General features: G+C 38.9%; 1 protein-coding gene across 4 annotated transcripts in view; it reads left to right on the top strand.

Moving 5' to 3' along the window:
• The window catches only part of LOC133647170 (mRNA (2'-O-methyladenosine-N(6)-)-methyltransferase-like), a 33,907-nt gene extending 12,385 nt beyond the window's left edge, over positions 1-21,522 (top strand). The window contains exons 6-16 of one of the 4 annotated variants that reach the window (XM_062043318.1): positions 3,992-4,139; positions 4,209-4,292; positions 4,364-4,463; positions 4,551-4,710; positions 13,320-13,489; positions 13,592-13,678; positions 13,742-13,926; positions 13,997-14,090; positions 19,053-19,228; positions 19,309-19,635; positions 19,817-21,522. In XM_062043318.1, coding sequence (XP_061899302.1) covers positions 3,992-4,139; positions 4,209-4,292; positions 4,364-4,463; positions 4,551-4,710; positions 13,320-13,489; positions 13,592-13,678; positions 13,742-13,926; positions 13,997-14,090; positions 19,053-19,228; positions 19,309-19,630 — 1,526 coding nt within the window. In that variant the 3' untranslated portion in view covers positions 19,631-19,635; positions 19,817-21,522. Of the gene's footprint in view, positions 1-3,991; positions 4,140-4,208; positions 4,293-4,363; positions 4,464-4,550; positions 4,711-13,319; positions 13,490-13,591; positions 13,679-13,741; positions 13,927-13,996; positions 14,091-19,052; positions 19,229-19,308 lie in introns of all 4 variants that reach the window. The other 3 variants (XM_062043315.1, XM_062043319.1, XM_062043317.1) reach the window with 3 other exon arrangements.
• The last annotated feature ends 448 nt before the right edge of the window (positions 21,523-21,970 follow it).

The following is a 21,970-nucleotide window of genomic DNA, read 5'->3' on the forward strand; positions in this document are numbered from 1 at the left end:
TAATCGAGTATTCTATCGAATATCTCGATCGATTGAGTAATCGAATAAATCATTTTTGCTTAATTTTTAATTTTATTTTTTGTCCTGTCCAGCTTCTCAGGCAAATCATATTGTTGATGTAGATGCCCATATCGGCTATGCAAATTTACTCTACAAAAGAGAAGTGTGGGATACTTCTCTTGTTGCCTTATTTGTATTTTGACTTTATTAAATGGATTTATATTATTATTTGGTGCAGCCGGGCCGGAGCAATATTTTTGCTTAATCAAGGTTTAATTATATATGCTAAGACAGGGGTGGGCAATTAATTTTTACCGGGGGCCGCATGAGCTACCCGAGCACTGCTGGAGGGCCACATCGACAATATTTCAATTAAATTTTGCTCAATATAATTTTTCATATATACCGTAAGATAAATAATAATAATAATAATAATAATAGTAATACTTCAACATAGTGTGTGTAACAGCATTCCATGACTAATATATATAAATTAACATTAATAATAAATGACAGTAAAATAAGCACACGTATGACTGAGGAGTCATAGTGTAACTTTGTGTGGTGTTTGAGTTGTCCGACTTTTTGTGTGGCCTTAAACGCACCAGTGGTTTAGTGCTATGCGTGTTGGTGACAGATGACAAGTTGGTTTTGGCCTGGTTTGTACGGCAGAAAATGACTAGTTTTTCGAGATAGAATTGTTTTACTCATGTTTTTGGTGTGGTTATGTCCGAATATAAACAGTTTTGTTCAATAAAGTGATCGATATAATTCCTGTCCTCGAAGCATCTCGATAGACGTTACAATAATTGAACGGTGTTGACGAACACCATTAGGGCTGCTTGTTGTCACTGTCGCTCAAAGTTGCATTGCAAAATTCCATAGAATAAATATGTTTATTTTGTTTATAATTCAGATGGGATTTGATTTGGTGCGCGGCATATACTTGCTGCGCGCAGCGGACGCTTGAGCAGTGCGCAATTGCGCAGGCACGCACCTTAGGTGAGGGGACGTTGCTTTGCAGTTCATGTGTTGAAAACACGGCATTCCTCATCAACTTTTCTCTTTTTGGCGTCTCGGGTGTAAACCGTGCATCACTTGTCGCTGCATGTGCACGTTCACTCGCAGGTTACACACGGACACACGCCCATAAATAATACTTTTCAAAATAAAAGCAGCACAATTGTATTGCGCGCAGGACATAGATGTTTTTTCAACTTTATTTTGTAATTGCAGTTGTTCACATTCACTCACAATCACGCATACGTCCACACGGAAGTAATACAAATAACGATTTTCAAAACAAAAGCAGCACCGTTGTATTGCACACTCGACATAGATACTTTTTAAAATTTATTTTGTAATTTATAATTGGCCTCACGCGGGCCGGACAGGGACGCACAAAGGGCCGGATGCGGCCCGCGGGCCGCAGAATGCCCAGGTCTGTGCTAAGATGTGCCCTCAATTATTGCGTTTGGCCTAATTGTCTTATTTCCTAAACGCCTGTTTTCATTATTGAAGGCTGACACGCACAGCTGAAATGCGTCCGTGGTTGATTGTGCCAATTTGTGTGTGCTAATAAAAACAGGTGCGCTCACAGCCCTGTGTGGTGTGACCGCATAAACGAAGTTCTTGTCTGTCGTGCGTTTTTGATGATTATTGTATGGTGCCGTTTAAATGGTGGTCTCTCCACGCAAATCCGCTGAGCTGTTTTTAACCTGCCAACAATACATAAACAATATAAAAAGACAAACCACTTAATAATGACAACAACCGTTTTAAATTTTAAGAATGCATTACAATTCATTGCATTCTTTGCATGCAAAATAGTAATCAATGTTCATTTTGCCATCATAACATGTTTGAGATGAAAACACATATATATAAAATTAGTTCAAAATTAATATTCCCTGAGAAAGTTAAAATAAAACTATATTCTTAGTATCAAAAATAAAACAATAACAGTTTTCATTATATCAAACATAAAAAGTGGATTATGTAGTGCCTTTAATACTGCATTTGAAATGAGCAACCAGTGGTGAGTCACCACCAAGCAAAAACCAAAAAAAATGTACTGCCCGTCCGAGCACCCACTGGCAGAAATGTAGATTGGCGCCTATGCTATAGAGACTATAGTGTGTGCAAGCTATCCAAGTAGCATGTGGCTGCATGACTTGAATAACCCGAATAACTTTGCACGACTACTTTCGCGTGGTTACTAATGAAAGGCTAATTGAAGACGACAGCGCAGTTGTCAACACCTTTTGGCGGCATTTGATGACTTTGCGGGAGTGAAAGAACACATCCTGGTTATCATAATGAATAACATTTATTTTACTAACACAACTTTTGCGTTTACATTTGATAATAGATGACTTACCTCGCCTCTAGACGTCCCTCAATCAGATACTTTCTCGACAGATGCTGCAGCATCGAACTTGTGCTATTGTGGTATGCGAGCTACACTTAGCAATGTTTGCATATGACTGCGATTTCCTCCGATTTTAGTGTGAAGTGTTCCCACACCTTAGACAACTTTTGTCGCTTCTTAATTCCCTCGTTTTGCTATGGCTCTTGTCCACTGCTTTCTGCGACGTCTGCCATTGCGAGTTATGTCGGCGAAAAAGTTTACTAAACTCAAGCATATTTAAAGGAGCGGTGTTGTGCAGTGCAGGGGGCGTATGATCTGACGTAAACACGCTGTGCAATACCTAAACAGTCCGTGCGAAACGTGAGTTTTGACTACTAAACGAGGCAAAATGCCGTAAAAAACAAACAAAAACTTGACGCCTCGAGGCAGCAAAAATTCCTCGAATATATTTTGTAATCGAATTACTCGAGTTACCCGAGGAATCGTTTCAGCTCTACTATGATGCATATATTTTCTTTAAAAAGGCAAACCAAATGTATATATATACATTTAAAACAATTACTGATTATAGTATTAACATATCTTTTCCTAAATATAATGTTGCTCTATTTTTCCATTGTTGCTGCTTATTTTAAAATGTATTTTTATTTAGAGATTTCTCCAATCTTTTTTTGTCACTCTTTCCATATTAAAATGACTGGAAACATATCTAGCATCTATTTCTAATGTTATTGTAGACTGTACTTATGTTTAGAGACTCTTTACTTCTGTCGCTTCATGTCTGCGACGAAAGCGAGCTGCAGAGAGCCTGACGTCACACTTACCTCACGCTGCTAAGAACATTCCTCTCCTTAAAAGCCGCCAGTGTCATCTCCGATCCAGACAACCCTGTGCGTATGGCTTACGTCATCTCAACAACCGGTTTCGGCAGCACTCTTATGGTGATAAATGTACGTCAATATAGTAGTGCGCAACCTGCCGGTGTTAATGTGTATGTTTGTGTGTCATGATGTTCATTTTCCCATGGTCTGTGAACACAGTGTTGGCGAAGAATGAGAAAGTGTTAAGGGTCTAGGAGTGAAACACTGAGGCGGACATGTGTGCACAGAGGGAATACTTGTTGGAATTAAGCCTGTTGTTAGCACTAAATTGGCAATAAAAGCTAAAAATACCGTCAGACTGTTTGTTTGCTTCTGGATGCTAAAATACGTTGTATATCTTTATTTTGTTTTGACGTACAAAACCCTCATTTTTAAGGTGGGGCATCTAATATGTTGCAGTGGTGCACCGCCACAATCAAATACATAAATACATCAAGGGTAAACACTGGATGCATCTTTATTCTTAACACAGCTCATATGCAGCTAGTCTGTCAGAAAATAACAGTACATGGCAGGAGGGATCAGTGTTTCCAATTCAGCAACACACAATTAGTTTTTAAATATGTGTTTTTATCCTTTTTACAAAAATTACATGCACATGCGCCATGGACAATTATGCAGTTTAGACAATGACTGCATCCAAATCTCAAAATGTTGTTGACTCACTTGCTGCATACCTGACATTAATTGGTTTTCCAAATGTTGGTGAAAGGGAAAGTCACGTCTGTGTCTGTGACAGGTATTGATCCGCCCCGAGAGTCGTTTAACCGTTGGCTGCTGGAGAGAAAAGTAATTGATAAAGGTCTTGACCCCTTGTTGCCGAGTGACTGTGAACCCATCATATCTCCGTCCATGTTCAGAGAGGTCATGAACGACATTCCTATCAGGTATGTGTATCATAGTATGTGATTATGATAATAATGGTGATGATAGTGATGATTTCTTGTGTCTGGCAGGTTGTCTCGTATCAAGTACAAGGAAGAGGCAAGGAAGCTGTTGTTTAAATACGCTGAAGCTGCCAAGAAGATGATCGACTCCAGGTAGGCCGCTGTGAGTCAATCAGCCACTGGAGCTGACAGGAGGCTAACAATTTGATATTTGACCTTCATAGGAACGCCAGCCCAGAGAGCAGAAAGGTGGTGAAGTGGAACGCAGAAGACACCATGAGTTGGCTGCGCCGGGATCACTCTGCCAGCAAAGAGGACTACATGGTAAACTTTGACCTTCTACACTTTCTGCTAAGGTCCCTGTTGCTTTAGTGACTTCCACACCTGACTTGTGGTCATGTGACTGCACAGGACCGCCTGGAGCACCTGAGGCAACAGTGTGGTCCTCATGTAACCGCTGTCGCCAAAGACTCAGTGGAGGGTATCTGCTCCAAAATCTACCAGTTGTCCTCAGAGTACAGTCGTCGCCTGAGACACACACACCTGAGTCTGCTGCCGGACCCACCCACAGGTAGACACTCACACACATTAATAGAGTATACTTATGTAATGACTGAGGGCATACTTGCACTACTAGGCACATCAAATTATTTAAAAGCTGCACATAAAAATGATTAAAATCTTTGAAATTAATATAAAAATAGTAAAGGTATAATCTTTAATCTTCCTTAAAACAAACCTTTAGCTATGCTCAAATCCTCAGCTAGTAACAATAACACAAAATATACAATCAAGTCCCTGGATTGCTAGTTTGCATCAAAACAGTTGTTTTTCTCACTACGATAGGGCACAACCATCCTTGCCCAGGCACACCCTCCTGGTTTTTGGAGTATAAATATTTGGGGTTTTGGCATCAGCCACCGGACTAGATCTGAACAATCTAAGTCAATGAGTACAAACTAATGAAGCCTACTCGTATGAGCAGCGAAACGTCTTCTAAAACAAAACAAACAGTCCAGTTGCAATTGATTGAATGCCCTGAGATGACAATGCCATGGATAAATGAGAACATTCATATACATCTTTCTAAACATTTTGGGTTGGATACCCTAAATAGTGCGGGAATACAAAAGTTTGGCGTGTAAGGTTGCAGACTACCGCAACCACCTCAGGTTTAACCTGAGATGTAGACAAAATGGCCTCATGCCCACAAGCCTACGCCTTTTTTCTACCATTAAAGGCCACAGGACAGACACAATCCTGTTGAAAGCGCAAAAACAACTCTTGAATGAGAGAGTAAGACAAGTCAATTTTACAATTGAAAGCCTCAGAGTAAAATCTGATGAATTCCTACTCAAATTGCAAAATATCTTGCCTGAAGAGGTCTGGGAAAAGGTGACACATTTCACAATCAAAGCCCAACTTGGACAACTCAACAGAACCAAAGCAAGACAAACAATTAATGTAAAAAATTACAACTTAGTAAGAACACCTCCACACTGCAAGCACTCATTTGTAGGCAAAACACTGGTAACTCAACTGATAATGAATCACACAATAGATGGGTAAAGAATTTGTCCAGCAGAAATCTTACCCAATCAGAAAAAGCTGTATTGGCGAAAGGGTTGAACTTTGCCATGACTCCACATCAGGTTCCAACAGTTGGTTTTCTCCATTCTCAACTGCATCCATTTCTCGCACGTTGTTAATTTAATAGAATCACGTAAATTGCAACTCGCCACGGTGCTGTCATGAACGTGTGTTGCGCCAAGTGATGCAGAGGCTTGAGTCAAACAGACCAGATTGCTGGCGACAATCCTCCTGACGCAAGACGCCGGGAAAGGAGGACAAAATTTGTGATTTCCCTGCAAAAACAGTAAGATTAACAGATATGCTTCACACACTCCTCGTGCTGGAATTTGTGTGAGCGCGGCTCCTACCCCTCCTCACTCTGTACGTAGAGGAGGAGGCAGGGAAGCACCAAGCGCAGACAGAATGAGCAGAGACTTCCGCGTCAACACATTAAGGATTACATACATCAATGTGTCAGTATTGTGTCAAATACAAACCTTTTTCTAGGCTTGGGAGATATGGCCTATAAATAAAATCTCAGATTTTTTTCACAAAAAATGTGATTTACGATATTTTTTTTCAATTTTTTTATTTTTTTTTCTCCCTGCCTTTTAAGGAAACCAATGAATACAATTTACAGAGGTAATTCGAAATATGTTTTGCTTTTAATAGATCAAAAAGTAGTCATTTGTAATGTCACTGCATCTTACTTGTAGCAAAATTCAAATTGGTAATATGTTATTTTTAGACCAGATATAAATGCAATACTTTTCAAAGAACTACATTAAGAGCTTCAGGCAATGCTTCTGCTTGAGTAAAATACTTCTGTAAACAAAAATGCAGCATTTGTACATTGCAGGCAAATAAATAATATACAATATTGAAATTAATAGTGTAAACTTAAAGCTTCTTTACACATTGCATGCAAATAAAACAACTCCAGTAAATCAATAAAGATACCAATAATCATTAAATAGTAATGAAAATCAATCAGATCTATAAAGTGCAAACTGTTTTAAATAAAATACTACTGTAAATAAAAAAATAGTATTGTACATTGTATGCAAATAAATAATCAAGGAAAACATTGAGATGACGCTGTTGTTCTAGTAAGTAAAAACACTGAAGTATCATGGGTTCTTTGTTAGTGTGTATTGATGTTAGACAATGTTCACTTCATTGCACATGATATATATTGCTATACTGACGATTAAATGCGTTAGAATTCCACCAGAGTTTTGCAGCAGCACACACGCGTACAAGCTGTCTGGTTTGGATGTGCAGTGCGACTGCTCTAGTGATTGCTCTGTGCATGTTTCTCTTTAATCAAACTGTACATGGTACCCTGTGTAAATTATATCACCAAAGTGTGCTGCTGCTTAGGTTGAGTTGTTACTACGGTCTTGTTCGCCTTGTAAAGATTTGCATTTCCCCCACTCGGCTCGATGCTGTTTCAGACGCTGGAATAAGTTTGTTGTGCTGCTGCCTTTTTTAAAGAAACTCTGCAGCATGCAGTCATTTGTTCCACACCTGTTGCCGAAATTCTAAAGCAGTGAAAACACTTCTCGTTTCTTTGGAACAAGCGTCTCGCTCTCATTAGCATTAGCCATGTTTTGCTAGGCTTTTGGATTTCCGCTAAGGATGTAAGGGGCCTCATGGGGGGCCAAAAAAATATGCCGGCGCAAGAGGAGGAAAAACATAGATATTTTATTTTTTAAATTGTCTGTAACAAAAAACTTGAATTTATTGATAAAATCGATATAACGCCTACCTCTTCTAAAATATACTGCTATAATTTGCAAAACCGGTTTACCGCCCAGTCCTAATTATTATAGGCGTACACAAATTTAGTGGCTCTAATTTAGCCATGGACTTTCAAACTCAGCTTGAAATAATTTTAGGCATATACTTACTAACAAAAAGATGACTAATTAATTCATAAATAATTGTTTACACTGTAACTATGCCGCTCATTCGGCTGCTACAAAAATGAATGTAGCTATTCAACTTTTTTCTATTTAAAAGCAAGGACAGGCAAAGGGCTGTAAACAAATTATATTATTAATGTAAAAATCAGACAGTTAAAATAGCAGCAATAACAACAAACACCTAAACTATCTAACTTGTTAAAAAAAGAAACAATAATTTTAGGATAATGTGTTTAAAAAGCTGCCCATTGGTATATTATTGATTATTAACTATTGGTATTTTAGTAATCTAATAGACTCAATGTATAGAATTATGTAATTGATTCATTCTTATCAATTTAGCTATGTGATAGACAACGTTCCCTCTAAGGTGCGTGCCTGCGCAATTGCGCACTGCTCACGCGTCCTCTGCGCACAGCAAATTAATGCCGTGCAGAAAATCAAAAATCCCATCTGAACTCTAAACGAAATAAACACATCACAATTTATTCTGTATGATTTTGCAATGAGACTCTGTGAGTGACAGGTGACAAAAAGAGTGGCCTCAATGAATAAAACGATCTTTGTCAACACAGTTCAATTATCGTCTGTCGAGACACTTTACGGACAGGAATTCCATCAATCACTTTATTGAGCAAAAACCACACCAAAAACATGAGTAAAAAAACTTTTATCTAGAAAAACTGGTACTTTTCTGCCATACAAACCAGGCTTAAAGGCCTACTGAAACCCACTACTACCGACCACGAAGTCTGATAGTTTATATATCAATGATGAAATCTTAACATTGAAACACATGCCAATACGGCCGGGTTAACTTATAAAGTGCAATTTTAAAATTCCCGCCACACTTCCGGTTGAAAAACTCCTTTGGATATGATTTATGCGCGTGACGTCACAAAATCCACGGAAGTGGTTGGACCCCATCGAACCCGATACAGAAACCTCTTGTTTTCTTCGACAAATTTCCACAGTATTCTGGACATCTGTGTTGGTGAATCTTTTGCAATTTGTTTAATGAACAATGGAGGCTGCAAAGAAGAACGTTGTAGGTGGGATCGATCGGTGTATTAGCGGCTAAGTACAATACTTACAGCAACACAACAAGGACTACTTACTACGCCTAGCCGATGCTTGCCGCCAAACCCACGGATGAAGTCCTTCGTCGCGCCGTCGATCGCTGGAACGCAGGTGAGCACGGCTGTTGATGGGAAGATGAGGGCTGGCTGGCGTAGGTGGAGCGCTAATGTTTTTATCATAGTTCTGTGAGGTCCGGTTGCTAAGTTGCTAAATTAGCCTTAGCGTCGTTAGCAACAGCATTGTTAAGCCTTACCAGGCTGAGAATTTTTAACCGTGTAGTTACATGTACGTGGTTTAATAGTATTGTTGATCTTCTGTCTTTCCTTCCAGTCAGGGGTTTATTTCTTTTGTTTCTATCTTCATTTGAGAACGATGCTATCACGTTAGCTCATTAGCTAAGTGTGTCACCGATGTATTGTCGTGGAGATAAAAGTCACTTTAAATGTCCATTTCGCGTTCTCGACTCTCATTTTCAAGAGGATATAGTATCCGAGGTGGTTTAAAATACAAATCTGTGATCTACAATAGAAAAAGGAGAGAGTGTGGAATCCAATGAGCCAGCTTGTACCTAAGTTACGGTCAGAGCGAAAAAAGATACGTCCATCACTGCCTCTCCAGTCCTTCACTGTAACGTTCCTCATCTACGAATCTCTCATCCTCGCTCAAATTAATGGGGTAATCGTCGCTTTGTCGCTCCGAATCTCTCGCTCCATTGTAAACAACGGGGAATTGTGAGGAATACTAGCTCCTGTGACGCCACGCTACTTCCGGTACAGGCAAGGCTTTTTTTTATCAGTGAGCAAAAGTTGCGAACTTTATCGTCGATTTTCTCTACTAAATCCTTTCAGCAAAAATATGGCAACATCGCGAAATGATCAAGTATGACACATAGAATGGATCTGCTATTCCCGTTTAAATAAAAACATTTCATTTCAGTAGGCCTTTAAACCAACTTAATTGGTTTAACTTAATCCGTCATATCAACAGAAGCCGCTTGCTCTGTCTCACCTGCACCAACACACACACTCATGGCACTTAGCCAGTGCTGCGTTTATGGCCACACAAAAAGTCGGACTACCCCAACGCAACACAATGTGTAAATGCCAGGTTGTAACACTCGGACTCCTCAATCAGATGTGTGCTTATTTTACTGCCATTTATTAAGGATGTTAATCTAAGGGTATTATTCATGAAATGTTGTCACTAGATTTCATAAATGCTAATAAAAAGATGTATTTTACAGACAGAAAGTTACAGGAACTAAATGTAATCTCTGAAAGGGGTAACATTTCTTTTAAAGGCAGGACCCACAGCCAGACATACAATACTAGCACATAGGTCATGAAAAACATGTTTTTTTTGTTATTGTCATTGTAAAGGGGCAAAATCACTTATATCAGAAAATAATTTTAATAAAACATTTAAATTGTTATGATGTCAGGTTTGGGACAGGTGTGAGGCTGGTGTGGCCACAGTGTGCAAGTCTGATGTTGCTCACATGTGCTCCACTGTATGCTCAGGGAGTTTGTGCGTTTGCTCACACACATGAAAAATTAGAGGGAACATTGGTGATAGATTGTATGTGTAATCTTAATTGGCGCATTGTTGCTCTGTGTTCGTGTGATTGATTGTTAGTGCCTTTTTCTATTGCACTGCAAATTAATATTGCTTAAAAACATACTTGAATTGATTTCAACAAAGTTTAGCTGGGGGACTTTGGCTAAAATGATAGTTAAAAAATGTTCTCACACAACTACGCCTGATATTCGTTAGCGAGCTAGCAAGGTAACAAGCTAAGTATCTTACCAAGTTGAGATCGCATCCTCCAGATGTCCGACATTCTTCTGCTTTAAATGCTCCCGTATCAAAGTTGTAGTGTTTTAAAAACAGGACCTGCTTTGCAAAATTAGCTAGGTATTCATATTTTTGACATAAGAGGAAATGTTCCCACGCTTAACATGTTTTCACCCGCAATTTTGTTTGATTAGCTGCTCTGACTCACGTCCTTCTGGATTAACACAAGTAATGATGTCACCGACTATTGTCAACAAATTAATTTATCAGCGACATATTTTATTCTGGACAATGTCGACGAATCGTTGCACCCCTATTCTACTTGTTATTTTACTCTTAATACAGTAGCTGATTTTCTGCTATAACATGTTTCTATCTACACTTCTAGTAAAAGGTTCTGTTGTTTGGATTACATTAGTCTTGGGTTATACTACAAATGTGGGTATAGATCCAATACCAAGTAGTTACAGGGTACTTATTTGTCATACCTATTCTGATACTGATGTTTCAAGTTTTCAACATCATTGAATGATTACACTTTTAATCACAATTATAATACGACAAAATCACTGGATGGCGTTGTAACATTATCAGGGTTTCCTGTTGATGTAACTCAATGTGGCGCACCACCACAGTAAATTCATAGCTGCCACACCATGAAAATATAATTTTTTTTTTAATGTGAAAACATCCATCCATCCATTTTATAACGCCTTTCCCTCTCGGGGTTGTGGGGGAGCCTTGGGCCTATCCCAGCTGCATTCGGGCAGAAGGCGGTGTATACCCTGGACCAGTCGCCACCTCATCGCAGGGCCAACACAGATAGACAGACAATATCCACACTCAAATTCACACACTAGGCCCATTTTAGTGTTGCCAAACAACCTATCCCCAGGTGCATGTCTTTGGAGGTAGGAGGAAGCCAACATGCCCGGAAGGAACCCACGCAGTCACGGGGAGAACATGCATACTCCACACAGAACGACCCTGAGCCTGGGCTTGAACCCAGGACCTTATGTGAAAACAAATTAAAGTAATATAATGTATTGTAGCCTCCAGAAGAAGTCACACAAAGTCTAACGCTATTTTTAACTTTTGACAATTTTATGAAAACAACCAGCCCATATCCGACAGGTTTTACCTCCCGTCCAAACACTTTCCCTCATTCTCCACCAATACACTTTTAAGCACGGATCAAATCAAAACCACACGAACATAAAATATTATCACCAGCAGGTCATTACAGTATAAGTGGCTATATATAGCCTACTATGTGTGCACTATTGACAGGTGATGCAATGAAAACTCGGCCACTGAATAAAGACTTTGACCACCGGAACAGTGCTGCCGAAACCGGATGTAAACAAGACGCATGCGATTAGAGCGTAGTCAAACTTCTCAACAATGTACATTATACAATAAGCAGCAACAATTGAAAATATAGCAAAATTATATAAAAATACAAGTTAATACTGATTAATAATTACATTTTGGTTTTTAGATGTATGTATACATTTTTTAGCGTTTTTAAAGAAAATCGTATCATCATAGCAAATGATGCGATTGTGTCATCGCCACAGGTATCTTGGCAAAGGGCAAAACTGCTCAAAGATTGTGTTTAGCTCGTGGCATCATATTTAAAAAGACTTGGGGCTGTAATTGCTGCCAAATATGCATCAACAAAGTATTGAGCAAAGGCTTTGAATACTTATGTACATGTGATTTCTTAGTTATTTATTTTTAATAAATTTGCAAACATTTCTAAAACAAAACAAAAAACTTTTTTTTGAGGACAAATTTATTTTTTCAATTTTGGAATAAGGCTCCAACGTAACATAACAAAATGGGGAAAAAGTGAACCTCTCCTTAATATTAAAAGCTCTATTGTTGGTTAAATGTATATAATATATCGTCAACATTGCGCACACTTAGTCCACAATGAAGTATTGCAGATTATTAATAATCCATCCATTTTCTACCGCTTGTCCCTTTCGGGATCGCGGGGGTGCTGGAGCCTATCCCAGCTGCATTTGGGCGGGAAACGGGATACACCCTGGACAAGTCGCCACATTCAAAATAGAAATAAAAAGCCAAAGACTCAAACTTAATCCAAGAATCAAACCCACAGCACGCTTGCTCACCCGCCTGACTAAATGTGTGTGTGTGTGTGTGTGTGTGTGTGTGTGTGTGTGTGTGTGTGTGTGTGTGTGTGTGTGTGTGTGTGTGTGTGTGTGTGTGTGTGTGTGTGTGTGTGTGTGTGTGTGTGTGTGTGTGTGTGTGTGTGTGTGTGTGTGTGTGTGTGTGTGTGTGTGTGTGTGTAATAAAGGCACGTCATTAAATTATTGCGATCTTTTCTCTTGGAAGTGTAATTAAAGACAGCAGCCACCTTGCCCAAAATAATTAAAATGACCTCAAATAAGGAAATCCACAGTTAGGGATCAGTAATAGAACCGACTACTTAGGTTTACACAAGCAAAACAGGCTGTAATATGAATGCTCAGGGTAAGAGCAAGCTAGCAGCAGCCATGAGAAGGAGGAATCGTGCCCATGGCCGAGTGAGAGTACGTCCTGAATCAACACCACCTTCTGCTGCTCTCTTCCAAGTACTCACTTTTGCCTCTATTGCTTCAGGTTGTCACCGACTACGCCACATACCCTTGTCCATATGTATTATATTTTGACTAACAACTAGCTAATTGGTATTGATCCTCATTAACACACACACACCTACCAGAGGCTGCTGCGAGATCCTCACTCAAGTCCCAAAATAGCTTACACCCTTCTGTCATGTCATATGTGTATTCAGAAGCTTGCCCATCACCGCCACAGTCCCGCTTGGTCTACTGTTACCCGCTACGCCTGGCGCTGCCGTCTCCACCGCTGCCACGCGTGGAACTTCATTTCGAGAATGACGTGGCCTGCCTGCGCTTCAAAGGAGAGATGGTCAAAGTGAACCGGGGTCATTTTAGCAAACTGGTCAGTAGTGATGTCATGACTGTTCACATTAGATGCAGCACATGTTTAGATTTTAGGCTTGATAAGACATGTCTATGTTAACCACTACATTGCTTTGTTTAGGAGTTGTTGTACAGGTACAGCTGCATTGATGACTCTCGCTTTGAGAAGTTCCTGTCCAGAGTGTGGTGCCTCCTCAAGAGATACCAGGTCAGCTGACTCTTTGCCAGCCAAATCTGTGATATATCATGACTTGTTTGTGTCCGTGTGTAGGTGATGTTTGGCAGCACCACTAATGAGGGCACAGGCCTGCAGGGGGCACTGCCAGTGCCTGTCTTTGAGGCCTTGAATAGACAGTTTGGGGTGTCCTTTGAGTGTTTCGCCTCGCCGCTCAACTGCTACTTTAAGCAGTTCTGCTCCGCCTTCTCCGACAGCGACTGCTACTTTGGATCACGAGGGTGAGGTGCACCCGCCTGTGTGTAGTGACGGTGTATTGTGTGTTTGTAATATCGAGGTGTTTGTTTGCAGGCCTTTCTTGTCTTTCTGTCCTGTCAGTGGCTCATTTGAAGCCAACCCGCCCTTCTGTGAAGAGATGATGGATGCCATGGTGACACACTTTGAGGTGAGGCTCAAAGACCTTCACCTTTAGATAGAAACATTAAAGCTCACAGTTGGGGGGTTGCCCAAAGGGAGCTCATGTTCGAATGAGCTCCAAAACCCGCTCTCGTTCAGATAAGCAATTAAAGGCCTACTGAAATGATTTTTTTTTATTTAAACGGGAATAGCAGATCCATTCTATGTGTCATACTTGATCATTTCGCGATATTGCCATATTTTTGCTGAAAGGATTTAGTAGAGAAAATCGACGATAAAGTTCGCAACTTTTGCTCGCTGATAAAAAAAAGCCTTGCCTGTACCGGAAGTAGCGTGACGTCACAGGAGCTAGTATTCCTCACAATTCCCCATTGTTTACAATGGAGCGAGAGAGATTCGGACCGAGAGAGTGATGATTACCCCATTAATTTGAGCGAGGATGAAAGTTTTGTAGATGAGGAACGTTACAGTGAAGGACTTGAGAGACAGTGATGGACGTATCTTTTTTCGCTCTGACCGTAACTTAGGTACAAGCTGGCTCATTGGATTCCACACTCTCCTTTTTTTATTGTGGATCACGGATTTGTATTTTAAACCACCTCGGATACTATATCCTATTGAAAATGAGAGTCGAGAACGCGAAATGGACATTCAGTGCCTTTTATCTCCACGACAATACATCGGCGAAATGCTTTAGCTACGAGCTAACGTGATAGCATCGTGCTTTAACTGCATATAGAAACAAAAAATAAACCCCTGACTGGAAGGATAGATAGAAAATCAACAATACTATTAAACCGTGGACATGTAAATACACGGTTAATGCTTTCCAGGCTGGCGAAGGTTAACAATGCTGTGCTAACGACGCCATTGAAGCTAACTTAGCAACGGGACCTCACAGAGCTATGCTAAAAACATTAGCTCTCCACCTACGCCAGCCAGCCCTCATCTACTCATCAACACCCGTGCTCACCTGCGTTCCAGCGATCGGCAGAAGGACGAAGGACTTCACCCGATGCGTTTGGCGGCCCGGAGACGTAGGAAGTCAAGGTGAGGTCGGCGGCTAGCGCGGCTAGCGCTCCAATAAAGTCCTCCTGGTTGTGTTGCTGTAGTCCGCTGCTAATACACGGATCCCACCTACAACTGTCTTCTTTGCAGCCTTCATTGTTCATTAAACAAATTGCAAAAGATGTCCAGAATAGTGTGGAATTATGAAATGAAAACAGAGCTTTTTGTATAGGATTCTACGGGTACCATAACTTCCGTTACTCTGACTTCGTCACGCGCATACTTCATCATACCGCGATGTTTCAGCCGGATATTTCCCGGGAAGTTTTAAATGTCACTTTATAAGTTAACCCGGCCGTATTGGCATGTGTTGCAATGTTAAGATTTCATCATTGATATATAAACTATCAGACTGCGTGGTCGGTAGTAGTGGGTTTCAGTAGGCCTTTAATCAAATGAAAATTTATTTGATAACTTAAATAAATTGCCAAATTTGTGTCTGTTTTCTTTTTCTCGCTTTCAAACCGAGTGCAAGATGGGTCACTCAGCGTCGCTCTCAGCACCTGTGCGCCTTTATTCATTAGTAAAATGAAATTAACAGAGTGAACTAGGGCTGTACAATTATGGTTAAAAAATAATCACTATTATTTTGATTGATATTTAAATCACAATATTGGTCAATTTGAAAACACAATTATTTATTGTACCACCAAAACTCAACTTTAAATATAGTTTTAAAAGAACAACCGGATATAAATTACTAACAAATAAACAAGTAAAATGATAATAATAGTAACAACAATAAATTAAAATAGTAATATGACAAAACAATAAAATTCTGTTTTCCCGTTAAAAAGTTTTTTGAAGTTTTTATTTACTTTTTTACCTTTTACACTCATTTTACCACCAAGTGTGTTTTTTGTGTCATAAGTATTTTTTATAAAATCTTCATTAAATACAGAAATCCTCACAATTATTGGTGCAATACTTATTAGGGCAATTTTGACCAGTAATTTAGTTCAGAGCATAATAATTTTGTAAATGTATCAATAAGTGCTTAAACTACATTACGCCTGGCATACAATCCCCGTCAAACAAAAAGTAGAAACCATGTGGTGAGATCACAAACTTCTAGTAGATGTGCTCTTTTTTTCACTAAAATGCTCACTCATCCATTTCACCGTTACAAGCCCAGGAATTTTATTCCATGTTGCGCTGCACATTAATCATTTTTGCAGTTATAATATTTTTGTGATCGTGATAAGCTGAAATCGAGATAAAAATTGGTTTAATTGTCCAGCCCAAGACTGAACCCGCTTGTCAGCCATTTACAATCTTTATCTCAGTGGACAGAGTATGGCGCTAAATTAGGGCCAAATTGTTGATGTTGAATTTTGAAAATCCGTAAGTGTATTCAAAATAAAATTAAGTGCACACATTTTTTTAGGTTGAAAATAATTATGATTAACTCTAGTAATTATTTTGATGAAAATCTTTATTTTATTTTTTCCACTTTCATTTAGTTTGATATTTTAGTTTTTTTTTTTTTTTTTTTCTAATTTTAGTTTGAGTATTTTTTTAGATTAAGATCTTTCCTTTTCAGATTTAAATAAAAAAAATTCAGATTCAGATTTTTGGCCTGAGTCTCGCTTGTGTGTCATTGTGACTGACAGCTTAGAAAAAAGGATAGGGGTTCCCTTATCACATTGCCTTCAGAGAGTGTAGGAAATAAATCAATGTAACTCCACACTTTATGTAGGCTACACCAGTGGTCCCCAACCACCGGACTACGGCCGCAATTCATTTATTGTAAAAAATAATATAGTGTTAGAGAGCACACAGTTTTTGCATGTTTGTCGTTTTGTTTTATTGTGATACGCCGACTGTTCCCTTTTCCACTTTATTTAGCTGTCCTTGAACGCACCATAGTTGTGTAGATGAGACTACACAACTATGGTGCTACTTTTTTAATGTGCCTACACCTTGACTCCTTTTTTACCCTTGGCCCGTTCTGTAGCATAATGGTGTCCAATTACTGTGGAGCCACAAGCGGGGCAAATAGTGATCAGAAATGCACAAAGAAAGCGTGACATTATAGAAGTCTCATGTCCAAAGTTCTAAGGACAAGACAATTTTATCTTCAATCGCCATGAGACATCATTGGAACAAATGCTGCTGGCGAGCTTTGCTGCTTGCAAAGAGAACTTTACACATTACAGTTAATTGTAGATTCTTACTCGAACTGCTTTAGTACAATGGAATAAAAGCTCAGCAGAAAAAGACTTTAGAGAGGAAGTCTAAAGTGACTTTAATCAGAGACTTTCATCAAAATATATATTCTTATACCCATCACACACGTCCGGCTTCAAAATAATAGCGCTGCGCTACACATCTGGTCTAACCAACAAAACTACAAAAAAGTAGTTTATCATGCTTTGTCAAAGATATTTTGTAATGTTATTCTGTGATATTTCTGCCTAAATAAATTTTTTCTGGTAGATTGAAATAAAGTATATTGTAATAGCGGCGGCGATATGATGACGGTAGATTGTCTTTGATCAAGTCAGCCTTTTATTTATGTTCTCAAATAGCACTGTCAAACTCAATAAGCAGAAGCGTGACACACGCACACGCACACGCTCCTGGAAAACGTTGTCTTCTTTTTCGCTCCCACTATGACAATGTCTAATACTGCAGACATACCTGCTACTGCCCTCTGCAGCCTACATCGGGTAATTACAGTTCACTACACAGTATAACCAAAGCTATGTTATATTCTTTTATAACCTGTTCTAATTGATAGTCTGCAATTACAGAAAGTTTAACAGGCTGAATATTAAATTCTATTGATAGTCTGCAATTACAGAATGTTTAACAGGCTGAATATTAAATTCTATTAATAAATACAGAAGGTTAAATTGTCATGCAGCAAAACAAATATGATTATCTTGTACATGTAACATACAGAATATCAAAAGTATTTATTCCATTAGAAATATCACATTTTACATTACCAAACATCTTTGACTATCAAAGCATGAGCGTAACAATCCACATTTTGTCTTACCAATGTGTAAAACTTCTATCTAATTAGAGTGTTGCTCCTCTTAATGCAGTGTTTCTAAGGAGGAATACAAATTATGTGTTTCTACAAAATACAAAATCTGGCAAGACACCAACGCACTGCAGGTATATTTTTTTAGTTCTCTTTGAAAGGGTGTTTGTCCTTTTTGTGCTGAGCTGTGTAAAAAAGCATAATGTTTAAAATTATAATTAAAGCAAATTAATTGTCCATTCATGGTATTAAAACTTGAAAGTGATCTGTCTAGGGTACACTTATTAATGCTGAAAAATTATATTTATCTGCGATTAATTATGGACAAACTGCGATTCATCACGATTAAACATTTGAATTGACAGCCCTAAATTAATAAGTACTGTATTTGTATGTTTTCTTAATTGCTTTGTACATTTCTATGTTTAGTATTGTAAAGCTGTGATTGGGTAAGAGTTGGAGTTGCTCTATTTTCTTTTATCAGATTGATTAACATTGGGTTTTTTTTGTAAATATAATTATATAAATTTTTAAAAGTACTTAAGTGATAACTGATTTCATTATGGAAATGTTGACGTTGGACTACGAGCGATTTATCGTCGTTGAAGATACTGTCTTATGTGTCAGGACAAATCTACATACACTTTCTTACATTCACCTTAGTTTGACTCTTTCTTACCTCCCAGTGTGCATAAAACACTTCAATCTGCATTTAGAAAAATTATGCATATGAATAAGTTATTATTGGCATCAGTTTTGAGACGGAGGAAGTTATGGGAATTGGATTGAAAAAAAAGGGCATTCTTTAAATAGTATACCCACATGTCAGAAAGGCTATTCAAACTTTTGGTTTGCATGTGTAATGACATGCTCATCTATGTTTTTTTTGCTGCTCTGTGAACGTCATATAAATCTTGTCATACTCAGGAGCTTTTGGACAAGTCCACTGAGCCTCTGTCCTTCATAGTCTTTGTTCCTGAATGGCGCGACCCTGTCACCCCGGCCCTGAGCCGCATGGAGGGAAGTCGATTCCTTCGTCATCAGATGAACGTCCCGGCCTATGAGCACGAGTATCGCTCTGGGAGTCAACACATCTGCAAGAGGTTCTAGCGACTGTTGTGCCACTACTGTACTATTGTATGCTACTATTTTTTGACAGTAATGTTCATCTGTGTTCTTGCAGGGAGGAGATGTACTACAGGGCGGTCCATGGTACTGCAGTTCTCTTCCTGCAGAACGATGCCGGCTTCACTAAGTGGGGTCCGACGCCAGAGCGTCTAGCCGAGCTGCTGGCCGCATACCGCCCCTCTTCCTTACGTACGTCCTCCTCTTTGTCCTCTCCTGGCCCCGCCCACACAGCTGCAGGCGATAGAGACTCTGCCCCCAAACCTGCTGACAGGATGCAGAGCACGGTGATCTCACCAGGTAGCCATGACAACAACAACAACAACAACAGCAGCAGCAGCAGCAGCAGCAGTCCGCAAGACAAGATAGCCACTGTATAAAGGAGGTGTGACTTTCTTTGTGACTCCATCCTTTCACTTTTTCCCTCACCAGCATCTGTAGCACCCTCCGCCTTTGTCACTTACCCATATCATACCCTTGTGTTGTGATTGGTCGAAGCTCTGACATCAGCACGTTTGGACCGTTCTGTTGCAGCAATAATAAACATCCCACTTGTGACGTCACAGGAGGACCTCTCATTGGTCCCCTCACAGACGCCGCTTGGGGATTGGTCGACAAGGCAGCTATCTTCTTTGTTTGTCACCCTTTTGGACTCGCAGAAACGGTGGCTTCAGTTCCCGCCTCCTGTTCAATTAAGCGTTAGAAATCCGCATGAGGAGGAGTCAGAAACACGCTTTGACATCACAGACAACTGTTGGAGCAGCAGGAGCTGCTTCTCTGTGTAGACTTCATCAAATTGTTTGACATGAATTTAGCTGAATACAGAACAGTTGGTGTTTTATATTCATATGTGATGTCACACAACAAGATCGATAATGTCTTTACCCCAGAAAGATCTTGTGACCTGTTTTCAATTAGTGGGACAGGCTCCTCCCAATCTACGCCTCTGGTGTTCTTTGCTGTGATTGGTCCAATCAGGCGCCTGCTGGCCGCTGTGTAGATAATGTACAGTGAAACTGATCTCAAGTCTGTTGATGTCCTTTCAACTTCCCATCCACGCTTTTTGTTTGATTTAAATTTAACATTTTTAAAGAGACATGTTTTCTGCATTGTACTGTTTACAATAGTTTCTTCTAAACTAAACCAAAGTGTTATTAAAAAAAAGTATATATATGTATGTGCAAGTAGAAGTGTGTCTGCCTTTACACTAATGCTGAAGTCAATCCAGCACCTTTTTTTTTTGTTTATTTCATACTACGTGTGTCATGTTTGCTTCTTAGTGCATGAAATGTTTTTCTTAAATATTTTCCTGCTTGAATCTTGAGCAGAAAACTCCATGTTTTCATTTCCGATGAGTAGAGCTGAACAATATGCAAAACACTATATTGCCATTATTTGAACAGATGGTTGATTGAGTGTCTGTTTTATTTTAGGTTGACTCCTGCTTCTGTGATTAGTTGGGTTGTTTTCTTTCTTTGGAGCTTTGCTGGCTTTCAATGTTTGTGTTAAGTTTAAGTTTTGCTAAAACAAAACAAATCAACTGACGGTTTCCAACCACATTTGTAAAAGTGTCTTTTTGATGAATGAAAACATGAGACTATTACCTTAACGTGTAAATGAAGTTTGGATTTGCAGGCTGTGTAAAGGGAAACATGACTCATAAAACATTTAAAATGCTTATCGTTTTGAGGAGATATCAGCTATTTAAATGTTATGGAATACAGATGATTGTTTTAAATTATAGTTCTGTAAGAGTCTGTTTATTGTGATTTTTAATACCAACACAAAAATTGCAGCTGCAATCAGCAGCTTTTTTTTCTTTCTTTGTTCAAATTATCCTTGCAATTGTGAATTCTAGCAAGCAGAACTTTTGTAAATATGAGCGAACGCAGGCTGGAGAATGTACATATGCTCTGTTTTACGTCTTGCCGACAGACAAAATGCAGTTTCACGCCCAGTAAAGATATATTCAACATTCATGCCTGTTATCTTTTGGCTGAATTTTGAAAGTTGTTTTGGAAGAACTTGCACCACATGCAGTATCAACACAAGAGTGCTTGCAAGGTACTCCAAACTCATGAGAAATGGACTAAATATTGATTAAAAGAAGAAACATCAGAGTTGTTGACTTGTGTTGTCTCCAATGTAAGTGGTCTGTATAGACTCCAATACATATTTTTTTCAATTCACTGTACTAATTCATGGGTGTCCAAACTTTTTTACACTGCGTATTGAAAAATTAAAGGTTGCGGCACTTTGAATAATTGTTGAATATTTTTAAGCTATTCATTTACATTGTGCCTTTTTTCTTACATTTTCTTTTTCTTTTTTTTTACTTTTGATTCTACAATTGGCCATGGCTCAATAAAAAAAAGCGAGCCACGGGCTGCAAATGGGTCAGTGTATGTTTTGGTCATTGAATTTTCTTTTCATCAACGGTATTTGAAAAAAAACAAAACAGTGGTTTAGTTCAATTAGACATTGAAAAACAAAAACATACATTGATTAATTTATTTGTATTTTATTTCATATAACAAACATTTTAATCACCATTCAGTAGAAACAAAACAATTGTACAAAATAATAATAATACAACTGTATCCTGTTTTTTTTTTGTAAAAGGTTTTACATATAAACGCAGGATATAACAATAGGTCGTTTCGCGGTTTTGTCTATAAATACCAACTTCCGTTTCCGGTGTCAATATATGGAAAAACATC

This window comes from Entelurus aequoreus, linkage group LG01, assembly GCF_033978785.1.
Source record: "Entelurus aequoreus isolate RoL-2023_Sb linkage group LG01, RoL_Eaeq_v1.1, whole genome shotgun sequence".
In the NCBI taxonomy this organism is placed as follows: Eukaryota; Metazoa; Chordata; class Actinopteri; order Syngnathiformes; family Syngnathidae; genus Entelurus; species Entelurus aequoreus.